The 27988-nt window shown below is 39.3% G+C and overlaps 2 protein-coding genes and 1 long non-coding RNA gene across 11 annotated transcripts in view; 2 read left to right on the top strand and 1 right to left on the bottom strand.

Moving 5' to 3' along the window:
• The window catches only part of tmem121b (transmembrane protein 121B), a 616846-nt gene extending 613149 nt beyond the window's left edge, over positions 1–3697 (top strand). Inside the window, exon 3 of the mRNA XM_051392047.1 lies at positions 3113–3697. The gene's annotated coding sequence lies outside the window, so the exon portion shown is untranslated. The remainder of the gene's footprint in view (positions 1–3112) is intronic.
• msrb3 (methionine sulfoxide reductase B3) lies at positions 34–26844 on the top strand. 9 transcript variants are annotated; one of them, XM_051392064.1, is made up of 9 exons: positions 41–227; positions 6676–6834; positions 6929–7047; positions 11772–11921; positions 14476–14584; positions 15264–15341; positions 15579–15607; positions 24819–24916; positions 25780–26844. In XM_051392064.1, the coding sequence occupies exons 3-9, from the start codon at positions 6945–6947 to the stop codon at positions 25954–25956; spliced, it is 744 nt and encodes a 247-aa protein (XP_051248024.1). In that variant the 5' UTR covers positions 41–227; positions 6676–6834; positions 6929–6944; the 3' UTR covers positions 25957–26844. The 9 variants fall into 9 exon arrangements, with proteins under 9 accessions (XP_051248026.1, XP_051248028.1, XP_051248029.1 ...); XM_051392068.1 differs by lacking the exon at positions 11772–11921 and having other exon boundaries at positions 37–227; XM_051392065.1 differs by lacking the exon at positions 6676–6834.
• LOC127358755 (uncharacterized) lies at positions 19414–19593 on the bottom strand. Its single transcript, XR_007882533.1, has 2 exons — positions 19516–19593; positions 19414–19476 (listed from the first exon to the last, which is right to left on the bottom strand). It is a non-coding gene; the product is annotated as an uncharacterized LOC127358755 (long non-coding RNA).
• Positions 26845–27988: the final 1144 nt, after the last annotated feature.

Raw genomic sequence — 27988 nt, 5'->3', positions numbered from 1 at the left:
ACGCTTATATCTATCTACCAACAAAACGGATCCTGAGTGGGTCCTGGCCATGTTTGGAGATGTGCAAGTCCTCCGTCATTCTACCCCCCCACACACACAGCCTGTTGGTCGACGGGACGGACTAGACTTTTACCCTGTGTGTCTGTCCCAGGTCCAGTTTATGTAGATATTGTCGCTATCGACACGACACTTGAACGCCGCGTTTCTGCTGCTGCTTCTTCTCTCCGGTATGGAAGTATGTTTTGTATTTTGTGGCAACTTAAGGTTAGTTAACACAAACCGTGGCACGGGGCGAGTTACAGAAATGATGTGCAAAAGTATGTGCAACGTGTTAGAAATAGAGACAGATACTAATCACGTGTCAACTTAACCTAACTTACGTAACGTGTAGTTAATGCAGTGTACTTAGACAACGTTAGACATCCACAACACTTGGTTGTGTTTCAATATGGCGCACTTGTGATTCAGGTTAAATCCGCCACGAGAGTTCAGAATATTTGCTTAGCCTGTTGTATTTCACGTTTTTTCTTAACTATACAACCAAATATTTTGATGTGTATATATAGAGGTTACCATATTGAACCCTGTATTTATGAAACTATTTCAAAACTCAATAAACGTTGTATGGCATGATACAAGGCATTCCAAATTGCTACACTTGACTGACATCCATTGGCAGTGGCTGTCACAGCAGTTTTAGTTAACCACTTGGATAACAGAACTGAAAGCACTGTGTTAATGAGCTGGTCCTTGAGTTACTAGTATCCACATGATAATAATGATAAAATTAATTTCTAACGTGGCCTACAGAACACAAAGGTCCAGTGTGTAACATTTGAGAGGATCTATAGGCAGAAATGGAATATATTCATAGATATGTTTTCCAAGCGTATAATCACCTGAAAATAAGACATTTTATGTTTATGTTTACGGGTCACCTCCTGTGGAAGCCGCCAAGTTGAACCACCATGTTTCTACAGTATCACAGAACGGACAAAGATAGATACAGCCGTTTGTGTTTTCGACCACCATTTAGAAACCATTTCTACGGAAACACAAGTGTGCTGCAAATACACAAACAGCAACAGAAGTGTTTCACTTAAAGGTGCTGTATAATTAAAAATAGACATAGCCTCCTTGACGTCACCCGTAGGTTTCTGAAGAGCCGTTGTGAAGCTCAGTGTGGTTGGCTTTGGCAGTGTTGACTCCACTGGCTCCAGGCTAATGTAAAAATGAGCAAAGAGGTGGTCGCTCAAAGCAGCCAAAGCCTTAATTATGCATAACTTAAAGCCTTGATATATAAATTAATTGATGAGTTGTATAAAAATTCAACTCCCATACAGTTGTCATGAACGGGGAAATTATATAGAGACCAAAACTGTTTTATGTACATAGAAGTACAAAAATCTCCTCCCCCCCTAAAGATGTGTGATAATTGTGATGTATAACTTTTTAAACATAAAAGCTGAGGTTACCTCTTCTTTTACCATCTGTAGTCTGTACCTCAATATATTTCTGCTAAAATAATGCCCATATGAACATCATGCAGGCTACAGGCCGTCTGTCAGCATTGGTGGTAGGACAGTAAAAGTTAATATCTTTCATTAACACTAAATCTCCTCAGAAATCAAATATCTGATAGTTCCACCTCTGGAAAATTTCACTTTTTTGTTCTGTAAGGCCCTGTGAGGTATGTGCAGCAGTCACTTTCAGTGCATGCACAGAGCAGTAGCATTCAAAAACCCACAGCATAAACATTAATGGATGATACTAGGGATGTCCGATAATAGTGGCCCTCCGATATTATCGGCTGATATTCACTAAAAAAATGTAATATCGGGAATTATCGGTATCAGGTTTTTATAACCGATGTTTGTTCTGTAGGCTTCAGCATTTCCGAGCTTGCATGAACGCAGCATGGGACGTTTACCGGCGCGCGCTAGATGACGTATAACAACAACAACTACACTCTAGACTGGTTGGTTGCTAACCGTGGCTAACAAGAAAACAATTTAAAGCTGAATGATTTTAATATTAACACAAAATAAGTGCAATGCACCTTAAAGGGACATTGTGTAGGAATTTCTCCCATCTAGTGGTGAAATTGTATTTTGCATTCAAACGAATAGTGCTCTCTAGTGCCTCGCGTTTTCAAATGCATTTTGCAACTACGGTAGCCGTTATGTACCAAGAAGCCTACCTGTCGAGGAGAAAGCAGGCAACTTCAGCGTCCCTTTGAAAGTCTTTCTCCTTCATTAGCTCTTTCCACCTGGGAAAAGCTACCCCGATGTTTACCCTCGTTTTTTGAATTTTCCGGTCACTTTGCCTTTTTAATTCCCTTTTTTCTCTTTTTTGGTGACGGCATAAGTATGATCCTCCATTATTAACTAAAGTGCAGTGCAGACTTTCAAATGTGCCAGGGCAGTGACAAGCGCCTCTCACTGATCTCCTTCTCCGTTATAGCTGGTTTCAGTCACGTGACGCTGGCTCTGAACGAAAATGTGTTGTGGATTAGCTAGACAGGTAGGCTAGTGCTTTATGTCCCTCTCGGCGATTATAGTTTTTCAAAATGGCAGAACGACATGGAAGCCTCCATGGACTTGCCCGTCCAATGTACAGTGGGTACGGAAAGTATTCAGACCCCTTTAAATTTTTCACTCTTTGTGTCATTGCAGCCATTTGCTAAAATCAAAAAAGTTCATTTTATTTCTCATTAATGTACACTCAGCACCCCATCTTGACAGAAGAAAACAGAAATGTAGAAATTTTTGCAAATTTATTAAAAAAGAAAAACTGAAATATCACATGGTCATAAGTATTCAGACCCTTTGCTCAGTATTGAGTAGAAGCACCCTATTGAGCTACTACAGCCATGAGTCTTCTTGGGAATGATGCAACAAGTTTTTCACACCTGGATTTGAGGATCCTCTGCCATTCTTCCTTGCAGATCCTCTCCAGTTCTGTCAGGTTGGATGGTGAACGTTGGTGTTGTTGTGCACCTGTCTGTCTGTCTCTCGCTCTCTCTGCCTCTCTCTCTCTCTCTCTCTCTCTCTCTCACCCCAACTGGTCGAGACAGACGACCACCCACCTAGAGCTGGAGGATCTGTCCTAGGTTTCTGCCTTTTAACAGGCAGTTTTTCCTTGCCCTTGTCGCCAAGTGCTTGCTCATGGTGGTACTGTTGGGTCTCTGTAATTAATGTTTTAAAGAGTTCGGTCTAGACCTGCTCTATTTGAAAAGTGTCCTGAGATAACTTCTGTTATGAATTGGCGCTATACAAATAAAATTGAATTGAATTGAATTGGTGGACAGCCATTTTCAGGTCTCTCCAGAGATGCTCAATTGGGTTTAGGTCAGGGCTCTGGCTGGGCCAGTCAAGAATGGTCACAGAGTTGTTCCGAAGCCACTCCTTTGTTATTTTAGCTGTGTGCTTAGGGTTATTGTCTTGTTGGAAGGTGAACCTTCGGCCCAGTCTGAGGTCCTGAGCACTCTGGAAGAGGTTTTCTTCCAGGATATCTCTGTACTTGGCCGCATTCATCTTTCCTTCAATTGCAACCAGTTGTCCTGTCCCTGCAGCTGAAAAACATCCCCATAACCTGATGCTGCCACCACCATGTTTCACTGTTGGGATTGTATTGGGCAGGTGATGAGCAGTGCCTGGTTTTCTCCACACATACCGCTTAGAATTAACGCCAAAAAGTTCAATCTTGGTCTCATCAGACCAGAGAATCTTATTTCTCATAGTCTGGGAGTCCTTCATGTGTTTTTTGGCAAACTCTATGCGGGTTTTCATATGTCTTGCACTGAGGAGAGGCTTCCGTCGGGCCACTCTGCCATAAAGCCCCGACTGGTGCAGGGCTGCAGTGATAGTTGACTTTGTGGAACTTTCTCCCATCTCCCTACTGCATCTCTGGAGCTCAGCCACAGGGATCTTTGGGTTCTTCTTTACCTCTCTCACCAAGGCTCTTCTCCCACCATTGCTCAGTTTGGCTGGACGGCCAGGTCTAGGAAGAGTTCTGGTCGTCCCAAACTTCTTCCATTTAAGGATTATGGAGGCCACTGTGCTCTTAGGAACCTTGAGTGCTGCAGAAATTCTTTTGTAACCTTGGCCAGATCTGTGCCTTGCCACAATTCTGTCTCTGAGCTCCTTGGGCAGTTCCTTCGACCTCATGATTCTCATTTGCTCTGACATGCACTGTGAGCTGTAAGGTCTTATATATAGGTGTGTGCCTTTCCTAATCAAGTCCAATCAGTTTAATTAAACACAGCTAGACTCCAATGAAGGAGCAGGACCATCTCAAGGAGGATCAGAAGAAATGGACAGCATGTGAGTTAAATATGAGTGTCACAGCAAAGGGTCTGAATACTTATGACCATGTGATATTTCAGTTTTTCTTTTTTAATAAATTTGGACAAATTTCTACATTTCTGTTTTTTTCTGTCAAGATGGGGTGCTGAGTGTACATTAATGAGAAATAAAATGAACTTTTTTGATTTTAGCAAATGGCTGCAATGAAACAAAGAGTGAAAATTTTAAAGGGGTCTGAATACTTTCCGTACCCACTGTATATACAGATAAGAAATTCTTCACTTACGAGGATAAGTCAGATCATTGGCAGAGGTAATTTTACACCAATAAGGACACATTTATGAATGAAGACATTAATTTTAGCTAATAAAACACTACACAATGTCCCTTTAAATATTTTACCCTGCTATGAGCTGTTCCTTAACCAAACTAACAATTGGCTTAGAATTTACATTAGCACTCCTTCAGGTGCATAATACAATTAAACACATTAACCAAAGCTAGCGCTTAGCTAGCGATTAGCGCGTAGCTAGCGATTAGTGTTAGCGCTCTTTTCAGTATTAATACAATGAAAGTTGAAGTTGTTCTCTTATTTTGCACAGACAGTGTTTCCATTTGGAAAGCCATGTTGCATTTATGTATGCATCCAGTGGGGCATCACAATAAAATGAGGCATAATGTGTTAATTCCACAATAAGAGATATGTTTTGTTGTTACCTAACAGTTTTGGTGTAAAAAGCCTGTATATATCGGTATAGAGTGATATCGGTATCGGAAATTGAGAGTTGGACAATATTGGATATCGGCAGAAAAGCTAATATCGAGCATCCCTAGATGATACACAAACCCAACTTCAAAAACCAAATGAGTCACAAACCATATCGACAAGCATGTCCAAGCGGTGCTCAGCACTTTTTGGTGTCCTCTGGAAACACACTGTGTAGGATTTAGTGGAATGTGTAGTTGCATACTGATAGCGGTTTAGTTGAAACTCCCTCACTTCACCTTCTTTGTTCAAGTGTGTAGGAGAAACTATGGTGGCTGTGAAAAATGCTAACAGCCATATCTAGAGCCAGTGTTTGGTTTGTCCGTTCTGGGCTGCTGTAGAAACATGGCAGCGTCCATGGAAGGTGACCAGCAGTGTCTGTAGATAGACAGAGCTCATTCTAAGATATAAAAATTATGTTTTGTTCTTATTTTTAAGTGATTACCTGCAGCATTAGCATCTGAGAAGGTAAACGTATCATCTCACATGAGCTGAAAATGTGTGTGTTATTATTATTATTATTGTAGTTTTGTCATAAAATACCAAAGCACTGTGACAGCTTTAGTTGCTGCGCCCAGCACCAGAGGAAGCTGTAGCAGTATCTTTCATTGTTTGGTATAAGGCTTTGGCTGACCTTATATTGTAACAGAGCGAAGGGCAGCAGATTGGCATAGAAATGCACAGAGCAGAAGACAGAGAGGGCTTTGACTGGAGAACCTGACATTTTGTAGCACCGTGGATGTTGGACTGTTGACTAGTAAGTCACATTTATTTGCTTGCGTGCGTACATAGATATAAATAACAGCTCACTTGGATTTATTATTATAGTATATTGTAGCTTGTTACAATATACAATGTCAAATCATAACACTGTGTGTAGTAATGTCCTTAACTAAAGTGCGGGTTTTAAATATTATGTATAATATGTCATTATAGTGAACTTATAAAAACTTCACAGAATATCTTTTTAGATTTTCTTGATTAGAGTAAATACAACATGGGTGTTAAACTTAAACGTAAAATCAGTCTTTAATTGGAAAAAACAAAACAAAACGTCAATATAACAGTTTGATCAGTCTGGCTTTGCTGTCCTTAGTTAGCCTTTCAAGGAAGTGCTGATAGAATACTGTTTTCCTGCAGTCACACACTGCTGTAAACACTGCTATATAAGGCCAACGTTGTAGAGCCATTTATCTCAAAGCACTTAAATCAAACAGAATGTGGTTTTTCTCTTGGCTTTGGATATGTGTCTCTGTCACATGAATATTTTCTCATGCTGCAATGCAGCATTGATCCAGAGCGAGTAAATAATAGTCCAACTTTCATCTGGCGAGGCCATGATCACAGGGACTGAAAACAGATGGCATAAGTTTGTTTGTTGGTCATTATTCAATGAGCCTTCAGTTCTATATGGAGTTAGTCAAAAATATTTATTTACTGAAGTGGGAAGATATACTTCAGGATGTTCTAAATTATAAATCATAGCAAACAAACAGTCAGTGAGTCACACCAGTGGATATTTTTGGGTTTACGGAATAATTCAACTGTTGTGTTTCTCTCTGTCTGTCTGTTTCTCTCTTTTTCTTTCTATTCAAACTTCAGCATCACAAGAGAACTAAAAAAAAAAGAACAACCAAACCAAAGTGGTTGATGAACAAACAAAAGCAACAAAAACAACAACTCCAGCCTTCACCTCCCACCCTCTTCTTAATCTGAAAATAAAAAGGAATCAGTCACAACCAAAACATTGATTGGTGATTGGTAGGCAAAGACAAACTTAGCAAGATAACATTGCATTTTACTTTGTGTGTGTGATTTTGTGTTCCAGCCCGTTTCTCTCTTCCTCCCTCTTCAGTGTGACTGTGTGTCTCATGGCTCTCCTCCTCAGACGTGGCCTCTTCACGGCCCTGCGACATGCTCTTGAGCAAGGCAGCAGCTCTGTCTGCCACCCTGCACTGCCTGCTGCTCTTCTAGGTAGAGTAAGCTGTTAACTTTCGTGTTAACATTAGCAGTATTTCCAACACATAGTACAGCTTGACTCAACAATGGTTTTAAGGACAAAATTATCAATGATCAAAAATGATAACTTTAATTAATATTAAAGTTCCTAAGGACACAGGCACCCGGGTGTCCCATGTACCGAGTCCTTGCTGCAGCGGCCCAGGGTCGAATCCCTGCCCGTCATCCCCTCTCTCTGCACCCCTTTCCTATCTGTCTTCAGCTGTCACTATCAAAGAAAGGAAATAAAAGCAAAAAAGAGAAAAAAAAAAAGTTCCTAAGGACACAACCCTTAGAGAGGGGAAACAATAGCCAATAATTGATTGATTCAGTCATAAAATACACTAAACTAGTCATTTGGAAATCGGATTAATTATTAAATGAATACCATATCAATGGTTTAAGTCCAAGGATTTGCAGTTCTGCATAGAAGAGGTTAGTACCCGCTTTTGTGCATTATTAAACAGGCCTGCATATATACAAGCATCTATCAAAAAACATAATGAAACACAAAATATAAACTAACTAAGGAGTGTCCTCTCCATGTGTGTGGTTGTAATTAAGGGAAATTCAATGTGTACACGTTAGTCCCTCCAGCATTTCACTGGCTGTTTTTGGGATTGCTGTGGCCTAAAAGGCCTTTTTTTTATTGCGGTGCATGTTGCAACATTTGTCGGCATTTTTTTTAACAATGAAATTGAGGGAGAAAGTGAAGATTGCACCAACAGTTGCAATTTTTTTTCTGTATAATTCACTAAAAGTCAAGGGCAACTTGTTCCAGGGAGAATAACATTGCTAGTATTTGTGACGTATGGCTCAACGTTTTGTCTGTTTTTCATTTGTAGAAAGGTTACTGTGATAGCACAAAATTCCAAGGTTGCACAGAATACACAGGGATTGACTGAAGACCGGTCCAGCAGAAGCAATGTTACAGTTTCCTGACGGGAATGTGTTTGTGATCTTAGATTAACAGTACCAAGGTAAAGGAGTTAGCTGCGTGCAAAGACTGTGTCTGTGTTAAGTGTGAACATATTTTGACATCACCCATTGGTTTGTGGAGTACCGTTTTGAAGCCTAGGGTTTGGCGTTATGACTCTCGCCATGACAGTTTGCAGAGGTGATGAACTGTGAGTTGAGCTGCACTCATTAGCTGCACAATTTCAACTTGTCTGTAGCATGAAAACAATGGTGGCTCGCCTGTTCACACATGTCCTTCTATTACAGATAAACATTACACTAAAATATGTTTCTCAAACAATTTCCGAAACTTAAAGCAACAGAAACTAGATTTATATTTGATCAGCACTGCCTAGTTTGATAGTTTGATCTGAGTTTGGTTAATTGCTCTGGACTGACTCACTGAGAATGACTTGTCAATCACAAGGTAGACGCACCCTAAGACAGACCCTACTTTATTGTCTGTTTTATTCTAAATGGCACCATAATTTACAAAACGAACATAATGCTGTATAGAAGAAAATTTAAACTAGCGACTGAGACCCTAAACTCAGGAGACAGATAATAAATCAACAAGAAATGGGGTAATTTCTCCATAAGACTTAAAGGGACACTTCACCCATTTGCATTAAGCTTTGTATCATTAGAACCCCAGTCATATTTTTGAATGGTCGTGCATCATTCCCTCACTTTCCCTGAGAGGGGAGAAATAAAGATTTTAGTGTTGTACTTCCTGCTTCCAATGATCGTCATTTTGCGTCATTGGAAGCAGGAAGTCTCATATCTCTGTAGAGGGGGTGAGACTACAAACACTACTTCCTCATTTTTTTTTCACTCACGCTACAGACCTATTACAGATCAGTGGGTGGGACTTCACTTGCAGAAACTAAAAAATATAACCGGCATCTTGTTTGGAAGCTAAGCCAGACGTTATGACTATGGTAATCAATCTAATATGGAAGAAATTTCGAAAGTATGATGGTCGAATCAGATGTTCGTGGCTACCTTTATGAGCCGCAATATAGCGAGCAGCGGCTGAGGCTGAACAGGAGGCGGCTGAGGCTTCTGCAGCCGAGGCAGAGGACCTGCCTGTCGCGGACGAGGAGCCCGGACTGGCTCGAGCTGGGGCGGACTGCTGGTGCCTGTGCTCTCACTGTGCGCCTACGGACTGTAAAGTGAGTGTTTCTATTTTCTTTCTTATAACAACGTGGCATGTATGTACACAATTTGTTCAAGCATTATCACAAAGTTATTCCCGGTTAATACGTAACGTCAGCCAAGTGAACTAACGTTAGCTTCTTTACTGCACAAACAGCTTGCAGTTGCATTGCTAACTACTGTGGCACGCTAAACACAAAGACCATGTATCTCTAACTGTGTGCTCAATGTCTTGTAGACAATATCGCCTAACAGCCTTTCTGGAATGGGTCCTGCAAGGCGAGAGATTGGGTCGAGGCCATCGTGTCGTTTTACCCACTGATGTGGTGCAGGCTATCCGACAGAAATATCCAGCTCCAGATGGCCAGTACTGCGGGCACCAAGAAGTTGAGGACGCTCAGGAGGAACTATAACTGTCATTGTTAACATATTTATTTTTGTTGTTGTTGATATATTTCTATAAATAAATGGTTTACATTCACGTTGTTGTAGTCCTTGATAGTGTTAGTGGGAGCGGCTTGCGGAGCTGTGCATTGTGGGAGTTGTTGTCTTTGATACAAATGCGCCCTAAAGTCACTTTCTGTCTTTTCTCGGTCAAATAGGCACCAAATTCAAAATATATGTTACATTTCGACTACATATATAACCCACTTTCAATAAATATTAATGTTTCCACGGGTGAAATGCTCCTTTAATGATATTGGTCTTTTATTGCAGCCAATAGAGCTGCCCTCTTCTGGCCATTACATAGAACGCAGAGTTTCTTTGCAGCGTTAGCAGTTAGCAACTTGGTGCTAATGCTTCGTAACTCTTTGTAAAGAAGAAGCTTGTTTACTCTTGTGTGCTCATCAGGAAAAACACTAACAGGCTAATTTAACTTGTGGTTCTGTCTGTGGGTAAAGCAATGGTCTTGTGTGAGTTTGGTGGCTTTCATGTGTTGCACTACAGTATCCCCAAACAGTCGGATTATTCTAGGGGTTGTGACTTTAAAAGGTTGAGAACCACTGACGTATAACATAGCACATCATATACCCACACTTTTTCGGCTTGTGAGCTACTTTCAAAATTACCAGGTCAAACTGATCTACCTACATTAAAAAATGCTAAACATATTGAAGTGAAGGCAGGAAGGAAGGGACCTTGAAACTGTTAAGTCAGTCCAAATTCCTTATTTCCCTTTTTTTCAAGCAGTGGATCAGTGCAGCTTATTTACAGTGAGGGTCAGCTTGGCCCAAACTAAGCACACCATTGTTTCTATATATTTTATATTTTCCTAAACTCCAGTTAGTTACTGATTAGATGTCCATATAAGAAGGGTAAGAAAACCAACTTGTGTAAGATCAGATTCAATGGCTAAAAAGTCATACCTCAATGCTTTTTCACTTGTCTCTGTGTCTATCAAAGTCACATTTCAAAGGTTTGAATTAGTATAACTAAGGTGAATTAAAGTTTTACACAGATACACCATGCTGTTACCATTACCATTATCACCATTACTCTAACTAAAATAATCATCAAATAATAGGACAATATTGGTGCCATGTATGAGTCAAACTTAAATCTGAATGACATCCAAAGACCACTGCTCAGTATGTTTGTGTGTATGAGTTGGTGTGTGAGTGAGAGTGTGTCTGCATGTGCACTTTGCACATGCATGTATGTCTTGGTGTTAGAAGTGTGAATATGAGTCATAATGATGAATCTGTATTATCAGTATCATCAAAGGGTGGTTCTGTTCTCTGGAAGCTGTGATTCCAGTCTCTGATAAATTCCTTTCATAATATGATAAAGTCTCTCTATGGACAGCTGATGTTTGCATTACCAGAGCATCGACACGTACAATTTAATGTATTTTTAGTTGAAACTGAACTTTGGGGAAAAGCACAATATGGATAGAATTTTCTAACATATAAACCAATGCATTTTAAGCCGACTACATGTTTTCAGCTTTCAAAAATCTGTAGTGGTATTATTGGTTGCCTGGTTTTTCTGTATGTTTTCTAGTCAGAGAGAGACAATGGATTTTACGTTCTGAGTACACGTTTAGTTTAAAGGTTCTATATGTAACTTTCACAAAAACATTGTTATTGTTGTTATGATAGTGGCCATTTAGGGAACTGCAGTCAGCGTCCTGTGGCCTGCACTCACACTCTCAAAACAGTTTGTAGGCATCACACTGGCAAATTTTTAAGGAACCCTTTTATTCATTGGCAATAAAAAGTGATTAATACTTAAAAAAAAATATGTAAAATGTTTTTGAATCTTATATATGGAACCTAAAATATTTAGATATTATATTTGCTTTTTTTTACTTTAATTTTTAGCCATCACTATCTTAAAGTCATAAACTACACTGGAAAAATTGATTGTAATGAAGGAATTTGTCACCCACTCAGGATAAAGTATTGATGTTTTTTGTTTCTTTTCATTCTTGTTAACCAATGTCCATCAAACTCTGCATGAACAGTGGGTATCCCACTGATGACCAGCACTTTCATTCCACATTTTGTCTCTAATGCTGTTCAGTATCTTGACCTGTGTTGTCTTGTGATGTTTTTCCCTTCTGTGTGATTCCCTTCATTCAGCCCAGTCCTTGGTTGTAGCCCTGCTGAGGGGTGTTTGGTTCTTGTGGTGGGTGGAGTACCTCTCTCCAGCAGCCATGTCGGGCTTCAATCTTCTGCATCTAATAACCAAGAGCCAGCCTGTAGCTCTGAGATCCTGCAGTCTTCCCTCAGGTCCAATGACTGGATGCTGTGTGCCTGCTGTGCTCTGCCTCTCTTAAAGCCTTAATACCTGGCTGGTGTGTCAGCATGTCTTTACTGTCCCAGTCTGTGTGTTGAGAATGATGTGAGCTGCTTTCAGTTATTTTCTAAAATTTGACGGATACTCTCGAGGAATGGTGATAAATTTCTGAACGATGCTTGAGAGCTCCCATATACGACCAAATCTGAACAGGACTGGTTATTGGATCTCAGCAATTAAAGGGCCTTAAAGGGCAATTATCTTTCCTCTTGTCTTTCATGACGGAATTGATTGTGCTGCAGCTGTATTCTTGGTAGCTAAGCTGACTGATGAAAGTCAAGATGCCAAACCTTTTTCCAATAAGGAAAGTTGTTATTGAACACTTGATTGTTTTGCATTGTGACATACAAGTGCTTCTCAGTCACAGAAAAAAATGTCCCCTGCACCTCAGATTAATGACAGTAATGTATATTTAGTATTGGCAGGTATGTGCCTCCCTCTGCTGGACAACTCTTTAATTCAGTACACCGCTTTGTTGCATGTGTTATAATTTAATTTTAATGTCCAAAATTCATGTTATAATGAAAAAAAATTAACTCAGCTATTAAATTGAAGCAGCTCAAAATTGTCCTATTAATACATGTTTTTAATTTAAATATTACACACTAAGTGCATACAAAGACATGACAGTTTGTTGTACTTCACTTTATTTCTTGGTTTGATTTGTTTTTATGTAGGCATTTTAAACCGTTCATAATTATGTACCAATATGTTGTCCAAATATTAGGGTTATTCTTAAAGGACCATACTTTGTGGTTTTGCATGTTTTAGCACATTTATCATTTTGTAAATTGTGCTACTGTGTTTTATAAACTTAGATATCGCTACTTTTCCAGGAGTCCATAGAATTATTATCTATACAGTATAAAAATCAATCACACTCATAAAACTTGCTCATTCTTCTTCTACTGTATTATTGTTGAAAGATAATGCAGTCAAACTGCGTTATCAAACAACAATAACATAATTTTGACAATACACACCTGATAGTCAATGTGAAGGGTAGCAAGTTCTAGATTCTATTAATATTTAAAAAATATATATAAAAAAATATAACTTTTTTTAAGTCGACAAAAATGAATGGAAATTCAAATTAAAATAATAAAATAGTATAGCCTGTCCTCAAAATGGTCAGCAAAGATGTACATTTTCACAAAAATTACTGGGGTTGTCAAAGAGATAACAAGATTTTTTCAAAAGTACAAATGCCTTTATAGGTTTAAGATTTTCAAGACTTAGACTAAAGGTACACAGTGGAATTTTCAATGTAAAATGATGAGTTCAACATTAGTTGAGTTTGTAGCTCTACTCACATGCTCACAAGTGCTAACAGAATAATCAAAGGATTCACTGCTTGGCTTCCCTGCAGCTTGCTTGCACTGAATGGTTTTAGTTTTGTTTAACAAATCTACACGTAATGTTAAAGGGATTTATTACTCATTGGTTATTTTTTGTGTTTTGTTTGTGGACATCAGTCAGTTATTCTTGCGCAATAAATGTCTACATGATGAAGGAGTCAGGAGAAAAAGTGACAGAGAATGGTGTTCAGAAGTTGATCATTTAACAAATTTCCCCCATGGGGATCAATAAAGTATTTCTGATTCTGGTTCTGATACTGAAGCCATGTAATTGCTTTAAGATCTACTTATCATGTTGGAAAAAAATACCAGGAACCACATGTAGAAAAGACTCTGAACAACATATCACTATCCAGTTTATCCTGAATAGCTGGTAGTGACATACACACGCCACTGCACATCACCTCATGGAAACATCACCTAAAATATAAAAGGCTGACGTCATTACTCATTCATTCATAGATACAGAGTTATTTTGGTGGATATGATAAAAAAATAATAATAATACAATTGTAATTGGCTCCAAAACCATTTATGACATATGAGAACATTTCAGGGTTGATTTGTACGACAGAGTATAAGGGCCAGACTAAGAAAAAAAAAAATTGTGGGGGGGGGGATTACGAGAATAAAGTCATAATGTTAGGAGAATAAAGTCATAATATTAGGTCTACGAGAATAAAGTTGTAACATTACAAGAATAAAGTCGTAACATTGCAAGAATAAAGTCGTAATAATACGAGAATAAAGTCGTAACATTACAAGAATTTATTACATATTACATTACGACTTTATTCTTGTAACATTACGACTTTATTCTCGTAATATTATGACTTTATTCTCGTAATTCCCCCCAAAAAAAATAATTTCTTAGTCTGGCCCTAATACGCCGTTGTAGATTTGGAACATACATGTAGTGGAATAAACATAGTCATATATATTTATTCATTTCCAATACTCTCAGAAACAATTACTAGCTTGCCACAGTCTTAATGACAGCACTGTTTATTTGTCATTGTCCTTATTATACTGTAAGCTTAGTTTTTGGCCCACTTGCTTGTTGTTGAAGAATAGCTGGACATCTTCCTGCATAGTTAATATATTTTGTCCTCTCTGCCTCGCCCCTCAGGAGCATGTAGAACTAAGAAGACATGGCCAGTGAGCTTTTCTCAGGAGGATCTGAGAAAGCGTCTCACACCGATGCAGTATCATGTTACCCAGGAGAGAGGAACTGAGAGGTAGGATGACTCACTGTAACCACTGCATCTCATTTGTTGTGATCAGTCACTATTCAATATAATGATTTATATCATGAAAATTATATGAACACATTACATTCAATTTACAAAATTTTTTGCCCTTAAACTCAACAGAAAGGAGATCAGATTTTGTATTTGTTTTGCCCATTTTTAAGTGAAATTGCAACCTAATGCAGCATTTATTACAACAACTTTTGGCAGTATTTTATATCTATACCACGATAATTAACAAATCAAGCTTATTTGAAAAAGGAATATTATAAATACCCAGGAAGTCGTGTAAAATCTAATTATGTATTCTCATGTTTGGTATTCTATTTTGTTGTGTGCTTATGGTTCTATTTTTTTCTATTCATATCTATATATGTTTTTATATATCAAGCTTTAATGCTTTTGTTCATCATCTGTAATGTGACAATATCAGATTTCCACAAAGTCATAGTTCAGTTTCAGATCCTTGCTGTCAGCCAAAAAGTCCGTCATACTAAACAGTAGTGGAGGTTGTATCAGTGCCTGGTTCAGCAGTAGTTTACACAACTTTGGGCAAACATTCAGCACCGTAACTGAGCGCAGGAACAATGAACAGAAACAACAACTGTTTGCTTTACTGATTTTTAGAAAAGCCATTCTTTTTTTCTAAAACATAAATTTTTCACAGTGCCTTCACTGGAGAGTTTACACACCATAAGGATGATGGGACCTATACTTGTGTTGTCTGCGGGGCCCCACTGTTCAGGTAAGAGCTGCACTGTTTCTATGTGTTTTTTATAACGAGTACGGTCTAGACCTGCTCTATTTGAAAAGTGTCCTGAGATAACTTCTGTTATGAATTGGCGCTATACAAAATAAAATATTGAATGTGTGAACAAGTGCCTAACCCCGCTGCTGGTGTGTGTGTGTGTGTGTGTGTGTGTGTGTGTGTTTTATATTCTAAAAATAATTTAGTAATTTACATTTTCATTTCCTTTTATAGCTCGAAGACTAAATTTGACTCAGGATCGGGTAAGTTGACCACTGAACCACCCCGAGTATCCAGCTCTCACCCGAGCTCTTTCCTGTATATAGATATAGAAATATTTGTTTACCAAAAATTGTTGAATTTATCTTTATGTACATCCCGCAATGATTTTTTTTTTCTTGTTTGTATGTCACTACTCCTCTAAAGTCTGTGAAGTAGAAGAATGCTTCCTCTTATAATATACACCATTCAGCATCTACAGACACAAACTGAAGATAAGACGGCATGCTGTATATACAGTCATTAAAAACAGCCACAGATGATCTGTATCATTATACAGTAAATAAGAGGGAGACAAGTTAAAATCTGCTGTAGACAAAAATGTGAATATTGAAAAGCGGCTTCCAGTAGCACGAGGGTGGGGATGGCTGCGTGAGAACTTTGCTCCTGACCGAACTGCCGTAAACCCCCTTATAATACAGGAGATTTACCTTGTAAGAGTTCAGTAGTATGAACGTGGCCTCAGTAAAAAAAAAAAAAAGGAAAAAAAAAAGGAAACTGACACGTAAAACCAAAAATCAAAACTAACCGAACTCGAGGGGCATTCCCATCGCTACAACATAAGGATCTACGGTATAAAAGAAGGAGCCAAGGGCACCTCGGGGCGGCTGTGGCTCAGAGTCAGAGCGGGTCTTCCCCTAATCGGAAGGTTGTTGGTTTGATCCCCGGATCCTCCTGCCACATGTCGAAGTATCCTTGAGCAAGATACTAATCCCCAAATTGCTCCTGATTCTGTACATCGGTGTATGAATGTGTGTTAAAGGGCAAATGTGGCATGTAGTGTAAAAGCGCTTTGAGTGGTTGGAAGACTAGAAAGGCGCTATACAAGTACAGGTCCATTTACCATTTTACCATTTACCTCCATGATTCGCTTCGTGGAGAACCTCATCCAAACTGAACTGGGAGAGGGCACCGGCCCAAACGAACTTGGTATTGAACGTGCACACAAAGCACTCAGACCCAAACCAACTGATAATGCCCGATGAACGATCGTCAGATTCCTGAAATACACAACCAAAGAGAGGATTATTTGCGCGACGTGGGAAGAAAACATCATGGTGGACGGGAATAGGGTGGTTTTTGACCACAACTACGCAACAGCTGTTATGGAGAAAAGGAGGGAATATCTGCCAATCAAGAAAGTACTGAAAGAGAAGGGAATCAAGTTCCGCACACCGATGACAAAAATGCATGTTTTCCTGGACAGTTACATATGATAATGCGGATCAAGCCAGAGATGATCTACAAGCAAAGGGGTTCACTGGTGAAACGCAGCGCAGAGACAGCAGGGAATATCAACAAAGACAAGCTCCGCTGATTTCAACAAGAAACCGAAACGGACGCTGAGGACTGTTAATCCAAAACCTCCCATCATAACACCAGCTTTCCTGAACATCTGGTGACATTTCCATCTTTATTACTTGTCACTGGATAGAGACTGTGGGCTACATCTCTCAGACCATCTGAATAGCTTTCACTCCGTTACCTCTTCCAAATGGTATGTTACGATGTGTGTTAATGTTTTACAGTACATACTAATGTGCACTTCTGTATTACTTTAAAGTCATAAAGGGTATAGTAAGCTGTAAGTACACTATTGAGCACATTACTTCTCAATGTGTGTAGGTTATCCACTGAGTACCACCCTGATGATGCCAGTAATATTGTTGGGTTGGACCTACTTTACCCCTTAAATGTTTGTTTTACATGCAGTGTTCCTTATCATAATACAGTATACTTATTGATTTTCATAGGCCACGACTTTTATATTACTTTAGTTTCAGAATAGGGCAGTGGGTCCATAGTGTTTGAATGACCACCACCCACACAAACAACCTGAGGGGGCCCCGCAACTCAGCGGCTGAAACACCCCCCTATATAAGGGGTGTAGGGATAACCTCTTCCATGGAAGACCACTTCTTGTTTACTGTTACGTTTTATTGCTATGACTGTTCTGTTATTACTGTTCATGGTTCTTATTTGCTGTTCTCAGGGGAGGCGAGTGAGTATCTAGGAGAATGTCTATCAAAGAATTTAAGGGTTATCACCCTAAATGTCAATGGCTTGTAGACTCCTGTAGTAAAGTAGTGAAGTAAAGTGATATAAAAAATAAAAAGGGTAAAGGTACAAATTATATTCTGGCAAGAAACCCATCTAACAGATCAGGAACATGAAAAGATAAAGAAAATGGGTTTTAGACATACTTATTATTCATCCTTTAAAATAGGATGCAAGAGGGGTGTGGCTATTTTGATGCCAAATAAGGTTCATTTTGAGCTCCAGTCAGAGATTAAAGACAAGGATGGCAGGTTTATTATGGTAAAGGGCAAATTAGATGACAAGGATGTGACCCTGTTGAATGTGTATGCGCCTCCAGGCAGTAACAAAACATTTTACCAGAGAATATTCGATTTAATAGCATTCCAATTGGAGGGAGTCTTAATCTGTGCAGGAGACCTCAACGTAATTATGAACCCAAAGTTGGACACAACTAATCAAAAAAGGGAAATCACCCCCACTGAAAGATGGATTAAAAGGAGAATTCAAGATTTGGGTTTGACTGATGTATGGAGGGATTACCACCATCAACATAGACAGTTTACTTACTACTCAAATCATCACAATGCATATTCAAGAATCAACTATCTATTTATACATAACTCAGAGAGGCACAGGCTAAAGGAATGTGAGATAAACCAGAGAGATATATCAGATCACTCCAGTGTCCACTTAAAATGACATCTAGATACTAGACCCAAAATGACAACGTGGAGATTAAATGTAAGCATGTTAAATAGCCCCAAGTTTGAAGAGAAAATAAACAAATAATCAAGAACATATTTGGATCATAATGATGATGGGAATGTGAATCCAGTGATACTGTGGGATGCCGCCAAAGCAGTCCTGCAGGGGAAAATTATATCAGAATCTGCATTCATAAAAAAAATGAAAACTCAAAAACTCTTAAATTTGCAGAAACAGTTAACAGAACTGGAACAACAACATAGTAAGAGTAAAGACCCACAATTACAGATGTGACCACACTGTGATGAAGTAGAGAAAAATCTCAGGTTTACGAAAGATACTATGAGGCAGGCTCCAAAGCATCCAAGCTGCTAGCCTGGAGGCTGCAAAAACAGCAATCAGAAAATACAGTCTACAAGATTAGAGACCCTACCACTAAAAAGTTACATAAACTAGAGGGAATACAAAAAGCATTTGAGAAATTTTACTAGACCCTGTATACCCAACCCACACTGTTTGAACCCACTAAAGTAGAAGAGTTCCTGAGCCAATTGGACCTGCCCTCCCTGGGGAAAATGCAAAATGAAAAATTAATAAAAGAAATATCAGCTGAAGAAATTGATAAGGCGATCTCTTCCCTGAAGTCCTGTAAGTCTCCAGGGACAGACGAATTTCCAGGAGAATGGTATAAATCACTGAGGGAACAATCAGGGACGGTTGGTATATATGGGCTAACCGGGCTAAGCCCTCCCTACCTTTTACAGTAAAAATTAAAAACTATTATTTAAAACCATAGAACATATTGTTTAAATTTGGTAGAACCTAGTGCATCAACGGCACCAAAAAGTGACAGAAAAAACCCTGGATATATGATATATCTTGAGTTTTTCCTGTGAATGGGCTAAATTCATTCAGCCCAAGCACAGTAGCATAAGCTTCCATTCAATTTTGATTGACAGGTGTTGTGACACGGCCCCATTTGGGCTAAATTCATTCCGCCCAAGCTCAGTAGCCTAAGCTTCCATTGACTTTTGATTGACATGTGTCCTGACACGCCCCCTTCATATGCTGTCCATTCGGGGTAAATTCATTCAGCCCAAAGGCTGACCTTCGACCAATCACAGCGTAGTAGCAACAGTACAGTGACCTTCGACCAATCACAGCGCAGTTGGAAGTGAAGCGCTTGGGGACACATCACCCAAACGATGTACAAATAACACAAAAGGACAGACAGCAAAATCATAATGTAAAATCATTTTGTGTTACGTGGTTTCAGGGAACGGACTGGCTAACAGCACGTGTAGCTAGGAATTCACTTTTCTGTTTCCCATGTTTGCTTTTTGGAGGAGACACGGCTCGGACCGAACAAGGAATTGTGGATTTGAAACATTTATCCGACAAAATTAGGCAACATGAATGCAGCACGAGCCACATTGGAAATGCTGTGAAGCTGTCATTGCTGGGTAAAGTGAACATCGCCTGTCAGCTTAATGAGGGTCACCGCATCGCTGTACAGAGACACAACGAGCCGGTAAAGAAAAACAGGCATGCACTTTCACGGTTTGTGGACTGTCTTTTCTGGACCTCGTCGACCAGTTCTCTTGTTTAGACAGCCAATTAGCCGATCACCTGTCAAACACACAGGTTGCAAAGTACACATCCAAGACCTGCCAACTCTCATCGGTGTCCGCGTGCGTGCGTGTGTGTGTGTGTGTGTGTGTGTGTGTGTCCAGAATATTTTTTCTATATTTACATTTACATTCTTTACAACCAGTCAAATCAAAAAAAGGAACAGTAAACGTAAAAGTAGCAATAGAAAGCTAGAAGTGTGACTTTGGGGCGCCTGCTGGTTAGCTCAGTCGGTAGAGCTGGCGGCGCGGGTTCGAATCCAACCTGCTTCTCTTTGCTGTATGTTATCCCCTCTCTCTCCACCCACCATCACTGTCTCCCTACAGCTGTCTCTATAAATAAAGCCATCAAGAGGCCAAAAAAATAACTTAAAAAACCTCTGAAATTAAAAAGTCGTCCTTGATCTGAGCTGAGACTAGGTATGTAACAATGAAATGTGGTCCAATTGAGTAATCACTCTCTTAAACTTTAAATCTTGAAATAAATTATTTGTTTGTGCGTGTGAACATGATTTAGTGTGGTGAAAACTGTCATAACAAGCAGCAGGAGAGCACATTGTTAACCTCGTGGTAAACTGCATGCTCAAAATATCAGCTCATTGCATTGTTTATTTACTCACAGTTTAATACCATTCTAATCAAAATATCAATCAACCTACAGGTACCTAGGTCCAATCTTAAACACTGGTCTATGAATAAGGCTTTATTGTGATACAGGCAGTCATTTAGGCACAACAATAGTTTTCTGGTTGAATGTTCAGCTCAAGTCTAGAAGGCCCTACATGTCATGATGCCCACCATGAATCAGAATAAGTTCAGGTATTGCACATCTTTAACAGACCACCCAAAAATCCACTAGAATGTAGGAAATCACATCTACTTAATCCAAAATTTCCTGGGGGTTGACCTTCAGCTAGGGATGCACTGATCCACATTTTTTCACTTCCGATCCGATCCCGATACCTGAATTTGGATATCGGCCGATACCAGAGCTCTGTTTTCTTTAATATTATTATTATTATCATTATTGTTGATTTTATATGAGATAATATAAATAAACTCCTCAACAGGCAAGTATGATATGTACGTATGTATGCATGTATGTCCCAAAAGGCAACTTGAGGTAAGTATAAGGTCAGAAAAGGAAGTCAGAAAAACAGGAAATCCTGTTAACAGGAAAAATCCCATTCTGAAAACAAATATGCAACTGTAAGGGTTTCAAATTTATTGTCATGTCAATATTTATTAAATTCCCAAAATGTCAAATATTTGAGTCTTGAAATATAAGAAAAGTGCAATAAGTGTAAACATCTTACACACACACTATCAATAAAACAGTGTGCATCTGAACAGCACAAATCAAGTACACTGGCTCTTGTAGTATCAATAAATCAAGGTTTTAAAATATCAATTATCTGATATATAAGGAAAGTGCAATAACTGTAAACATCTAACACACACTTGCTTGCGCGCGCGCACACACACACACACACACACACACACACACACACACACTCGGTCCCTTTAGCTTTCACGTTGTCTGCCTGGAGTTTACCTTGTTTTTGGAATGACTCCAGAAGTGATTCCTGACAGCTCACCTAAAAAATCCTCGTGCTGTTTCGTGTGGTGCTTTTTTAAATGTTTGATTGCGTTCGTAGTGTTGTACGATGCGAGGGCGCTTCCGCGTCTCTGAACTGAATTATGGCTTTGCAAACATTGCATTTTGCTGTCTTGCTCTGCAGTGTTTCCAGTGTAAAGTATTTCCACACAGCGGACATGTTGGCTAGCCACAATGCTGCTCAATGCTATCCTGCTAGCTGGCTGCAAACTGTGGAATGGATTTCCTGAGCGGGGCGTGTCTCATAACTCTGTGTCTCATTGAGCCGCGCCTCCATTCAGGAAATCCATTCCACAGTTTGCAGCCAGCTAGCAGACCAGCCGGCAGGAATCACCTGTGGAGTCATTTCAGCAGACAACGTTAAAGCGCAGACATGGCTCATGGATATCGGAAATCTGCGCAGGTTGGATCGGGAAATTCCGATACGTGAATTACGCTGGTATCGGTCCCGATATCTGATATCTGAGCCACCAACTTGTGTGGCTGCGTGCGCGGCATCATTTTGGTCACCCCCGACAAAATCTCACTCCAAGGTTTTTTGAAAAGTTGGCAGGTATGTTAACATTCAGAAAGAAATTCGAATTTTAATGTGGCCAACCCGTGATCCAGACTTCAAACCAGGTATAAATGATGGAGGCTTCACTCAATGGGCGAGAAAAGGACTCTCCACATTATGTCTACTAGTCGAAAACCAGGATTTCATAGACTTCAAAACCTTATCAGATAGATACGGCCTTGCTGGGCAGGATTTCTATACCTCCAACTCTGGCACTACTTTGATAAGAACATTAAAGTACTTAAACAGTTAAGTATTACCCAAATGTTTATCACAGCCTATAATACAAAACTGTCCAGAAAGATCATTGGCGAACTATATAGACATATAGCTGATTAAGAGGTCACTCAACGAACTATATTAAGGCGAAATGGGAAAAAGAATTGGGAACTGTAATTACTTCTGAAGACTGGACAAATATAATTAACACACAAATCACCACTACGGCCTCACATCCTGGAAAAATTGTATCAGATTTTTTATAACACCAAAGCAAAAGTCTAAACAGATAGGACTACAATCTACATTCTGGAGAGGATGTGGACACAGTATGGTAGATCATACACACATATTCTGGAGCTGTCCCATTCTTAAATCCTTCTGGGAAGGAGTTCAAAGTATTATCAGAGAAGTCTTGCAGTATAGTTTTAATTTTACCTGTTTATCATTCTACCTGGGTAATATGGACATAGAACTACCAAAGAAAGACAGATACCTCTTAAAAATGTTCATGGCAGCGAGCAAAAAAGCCATAACAAGAAGATGGCTCAACATAGAACCTCCCACGGTTAGTCAGTGGGAAGTCATAATTAAAGACATCCAAACTATGGAACTACTGACTTTTAGTCTCGGATTACAAAGGGACAAAGGTGTTGCCCTCTGGGAAAAATGGAGCACCTGTATCACAAGAAGAGGTGATAACCTGCCTTAATGCCTTTTTATATTTTGGTTAAGAAAAACAATGACCATATTGCTGTAATCAGTGGCTACCTACTCGCAACCCCATGGTTCTCTCATGTTTTGTTCCTATGAATGTGCGCATGTGTATGTGTGCATATATATATATATATATATATATATGTATGTATGTGTGTGTGTGTTCAGGTGCACAGGCATATGTGTACATATCTACCTTTTGTTATTCTTCTTTCTTTTTTGTTGTTTCTTTTGTATCAATAAGGACACTACAGGGTTAGCATTTGAATTAATTTGTCACCTCATATTGTAACCATACCTACTTTTGTTCAATGCATTGATGCTGCCCATGTTTTGTACAAAAAACTTGAAAAATAAAGTATAAAAAAAAAAAGAATATTGAAAAGCTTCTGCTGAAGAACATACTGTTGGAAGATGCTCCACTTTTAAAAGCTCATCCAGTGGACCTTTGAACCACACTGGATACAAGATGAAGCTAAGGCTCTTCCATCAGTTTAATTGACTGGTCTGCAACTGATAAGTCTTTCAGTAGCTGGTCTATCAACACAATGGCCAGTCAGTGAACAAATGTCTGCAGTGCGTCTAAGTTACAGGATCTTACTGTTGTCTCTCTTGTAGGCAGTGGCTTTTCTGCAAATATTATGTGGAGTGATTTTTTTCAACCTTACACACAGTTGTAATGTAATGTTGATGTTCTGCAGGCCTCTCCACACAGACGCTGGGTCGTTAGCTGAAAAGCTACATTTCTCCACAGTAACTCCACTTTGTTGCTTTGACCTCCTTTGTCACTGTATTTCTGGCCTAGTACAGGATTCTGTCCCCACTTCTGTAGGCCTCCTCCTTGGTGTGACGAAGCAGGCCTGTAATTCCAGCTTTGACTCGTTGGTCCATCTTCTTACAGTCTTGACCACAGGCTTAGTAGATTTAAGTTTCTGCATGCAGGTCGTGAAGATGAACCCCAAGGCTGCACTGGGAACAGAGGCATCCGTTTTAAAGAGTATTTGAAAAGTGTCCTGAGATAACTTCTGTTATGAATTGGCGCTATACAAATAAAACTGAATTGAATTGAATTGAATTTGCTATGCCTTAATAGGTTAGCTAGCTAGCTAGCTAGTTTGGTAGCTGTTTGACTGTGGCATCAAAACAGGAAGGAAGTGGTAAAATCCAGCCTCTTGCTTGATTTGATTGGCTGCCTGGGCCAAGTGTGACATTGGTGAGTGCTGTAGCTCTCTGTCTCTGTGTGATCGTCCCCAATGCAGTATTTCAGAGACTCCACAATCAGTTCCTTAAGGCTGTACTTAGGCACAGCCGTACTTTGAACTAAATGCTAACATCAGCAAGTTAACATGCTCGCAATCACATTGCTAATGTTGATGTTTTATCAGGTATAATGTATACCATGTTAACCATCCTACTTTAGCATGCTAACATTTGCTGTTATACAAAACACAAACACAAAGTACAGCTGAGGCTCATGGGAATGTCACGTTTTTCAGGCATATGGTTATAAACAAAATATTGGATAAATAATCGTTTTGACCTGAGGATAGCGCTAGAGAAAAGTCAGAGGATCACTAAAGTCATAAGGATTCATCATGCCAGCCGATCAAACACACAGTATGACCAGTGCTGTCTCATGAATTATCACTGTCCCCTGCATGTCACTTCATCTGTGCTAACACCTTCTTAACATGATACCGTCATATGTTCAGGTTGGCCGTCTTTCTTTGACATTGTGAAGGAGGAGTCCATCGCCCAGACTGATGATTTTTCCTATGGGATGCACAGAGTGGAGACTACCTGCAGCCAGGTACACTCAACACTGCATTACACCCACAGTATCTGTTGTTTACTCAATTATCAGTAGTAGTCATTAGTTTTTAAAAAAAAAAAAAATGAACAAGAACAAATATTTAAATAATTGTAAATAAGGCATGAGAATAAAATACCAGAACTTTTTTTTTTTTTTTTTTTACTTCTCCTGTGTATTTTATGGTGTGTTCCCACCAAAGGCAAATCATTTTTTTCAAGCAATTGATAAAACATCTGAATTATTAATATATTTAGTTGGGGCTGTCTGCTAGACAACAAGCAAACATATTTTAAAATGCTTGTTTTCTCAGTGGAGTTGAGATCAATCATGGATATGCTAATTTAGTTCATATAATAAATGGACTGTACTTGTATAGCACTTTCTAGTCTTCTGACCACCATTGTTGTTACTAGACTTAGACTTAGACTTAGACTTAGACTTCTCTTTATTGATCCTTTTGGGATGACTCCCACAAGGAAATTCAGTAAAAACTCATTAACTCACATTCATACATAGATGCACAGCATCGGGTGCAATATCTTGCTCAAGGACACTTTGAACATGCAGTGGGAAGTGCTAGGCATTGAACTGCTATTCTTCTGATGAGTGGACGACTCACTCTACCTCCTGAGAAACAGGTCTTCTCCAAAAAACACTACAAAAGCCCAGCAAGAAGCTCACTCTTGAAGTAGCGCAAATGCCATACATTTTTTGCATTGCCTTTGTCTTTTTGTTTTGTATTTTATTCACATTTGGTGGGATCAAACCATTAGAATTTTGTTTTAGAGCCACTAAACTTGGTAGAACTTGTTACTTAAATGCCAAAAGGCTGCATATCAATCTTTCCCATTGGGTTTCAGTGTGGAGCTCATCTGGGACACCTGTTTGATGATGGACCAAGGCCCACAGGAAAACGCTACTGCATTAACTCTGCCTCACTGGCTTTCCAGCCTAAAGACACCTTGTCCACCTCCAGCTCAATGGCTGAAGGTGGAACTGCCAGCAGCTCAGTGAGTGATGGGAAGATGGAGCACTGAAAGAAAGACTGTCTGCTGACTGTGTATGAAGTCTAATAGTACACATACATAAATTACTTAATATAGTTAGGTTCTGTATTGTTGATGCAAGATGTGAAGATAGAATAGATTGGATATTGCAAAAGGAAGGAATGCGTTCAGGCATCAGACACAGACCAGAGAAATACTTTCTGGTGTATAATCTTATCACTAGGAGTGCACGCTTCCAAAACAGCCATTTTGTAGTCACAAAACACACTATATCAGCTCATTGCCTTAAAGGGAACATAAGTATTTAATAACCTGTGCTCTATTCTCAGATATTTTTAAGCTGACTCTTGGTCATGATAACATTATTTGTAGAGATTTGGGGAAAAGGGAGCAGAAAGAGTTTGTCATAGTAACGACAGGGAGTTCTGGAAAAATGCTAGAAGTGCTTGAGATGATTTGGTTTAGACAGTGATTACAATTTTATGATGGACATGACCCTGGTAAAAAGAATACCATTCATGCTGACAAATACCATCATTCCCGTTATTTCCCTTTAATTTTCTAGATCTGGGCAATAGCATTTGGTCTGCTAATTTAAATATGGATAAGGTGCTGTGTAGTAGTAGAGACACACACATACACATATGTATGTATAATGTATATCTATATATAATGTAGAGCTTGGGATATTCTAACTAAAAAAAAAATTTTATTGGAATATATTTTTGAAGTGATCTTTGATACTGAGTGGTTGATTTAACGAAATTGCCTGTGCAAATGCTTCTGCTTCTGTCAGCAGTGATACAGGCAGTGACAAAGCATACAGTTCCTTATCTAGTTCTTTACTTTAGTAAATATTTTTGGTCACAGCTTGCATTAAAAAAGTTAATGGGTCAATAAATATAATAAAACAACAGATATCTCACTTTCTTGTTCCATTTTTTTGAAAACTGTAAATAGTTATATGCAACAAAATAATTTCATATGCATGGAACCAGTGTCATTGGTAGTTTTCAGTTGTGAAGGCAACAAATTACATTTACTCTCATTACTGTGCGAAGGTTGTGCTTCTGTGTACAAGTGGCCACTCCGACTACTCAAAGTGCTTTATACTACTATGTCACATACACCCCTTCACACACATTAATATGCTAAAGCTGCCTTTAAAGTTGCCAACTGCTCATCAGAAACTGAAACTAAGCACATTGGCACACACTCACACACCAATTCATAAGGAACCATCTACAGCACCTGAGGACCCCGCTAACTGCTTTCCTGGAGGTGATGTGTGCTACAGCCTCCTGCAGTTTTTTTTACCAGTCTGTAGTTACCAGCATACTGTTCTTTGTGGTGGTTTGCTGGGTGTGGCATCAAGGTGGCTGGTGAGACCAGCAGTCTCAACAAGCTGATAAGTAATTGGGTTGGGTTTGATTCCAACCCGCAGCCCTCTGCTCTCTATCCCAGCTGTCTATTGCTGCTGATCTCTTGCTCAGCAATGAAGGTGACCCACTTTTACGTTTTTGTGGAACAATGTTTGAGGATTATATCCAATTACCACCCACTGAGTGGAGAGCAGACTTCTCACAGTCGACTGGGTCAGTACCCAAACAGCAGAAACACTCACCAATAAATCCAGACTGACTTTACCAATATGCTGCTTAGATCTGGAGGGGGAACAGCATGCGTTGCCAAGACATCATGTCAATGTTGTCAAATTTTTGTTCTGTTAGTAGTGGTCAGAAAGAAGTTAAAGAGAACGCTGTAGTAACACAACAGTAATAGATAGTATTGAGCAATAATACACATTCAAGTATAAGTTAAGTTGTTCCTTCCAGATGATGTTACCAAATCCAGTGAAATGTAATAAAAGTCAGTGTATTTGTTGTTGAGTGTGTTCAGGCCATTGCTGAAATGCTGAGAGCCCATAAAGAAGATGGTGTGAAGGAGCTGCACAGTGGATCAAATCTGAAACATCTACTGAATAGACTACCACATTCCCAGCAGCAGAGATTCGGGAGACACCAGATTAGGAAGAACCCCAACCAAGTTAAAACATCTCTGC

The sequence above is a fragment of the Dicentrarchus labrax genome, unplaced genomic scaffold, assembly GCF_905237075.1.
Source record: "Dicentrarchus labrax unplaced genomic scaffold, dlabrax2021, whole genome shotgun sequence".
Lineage (NCBI taxonomy): Eukaryota > Metazoa > Chordata > Actinopteri > Moronidae > Dicentrarchus > Dicentrarchus labrax.
Note: the sequence above shows the minus strand (reverse complement) of the source record. Positions and strands in the feature narration are given on the sequence as shown.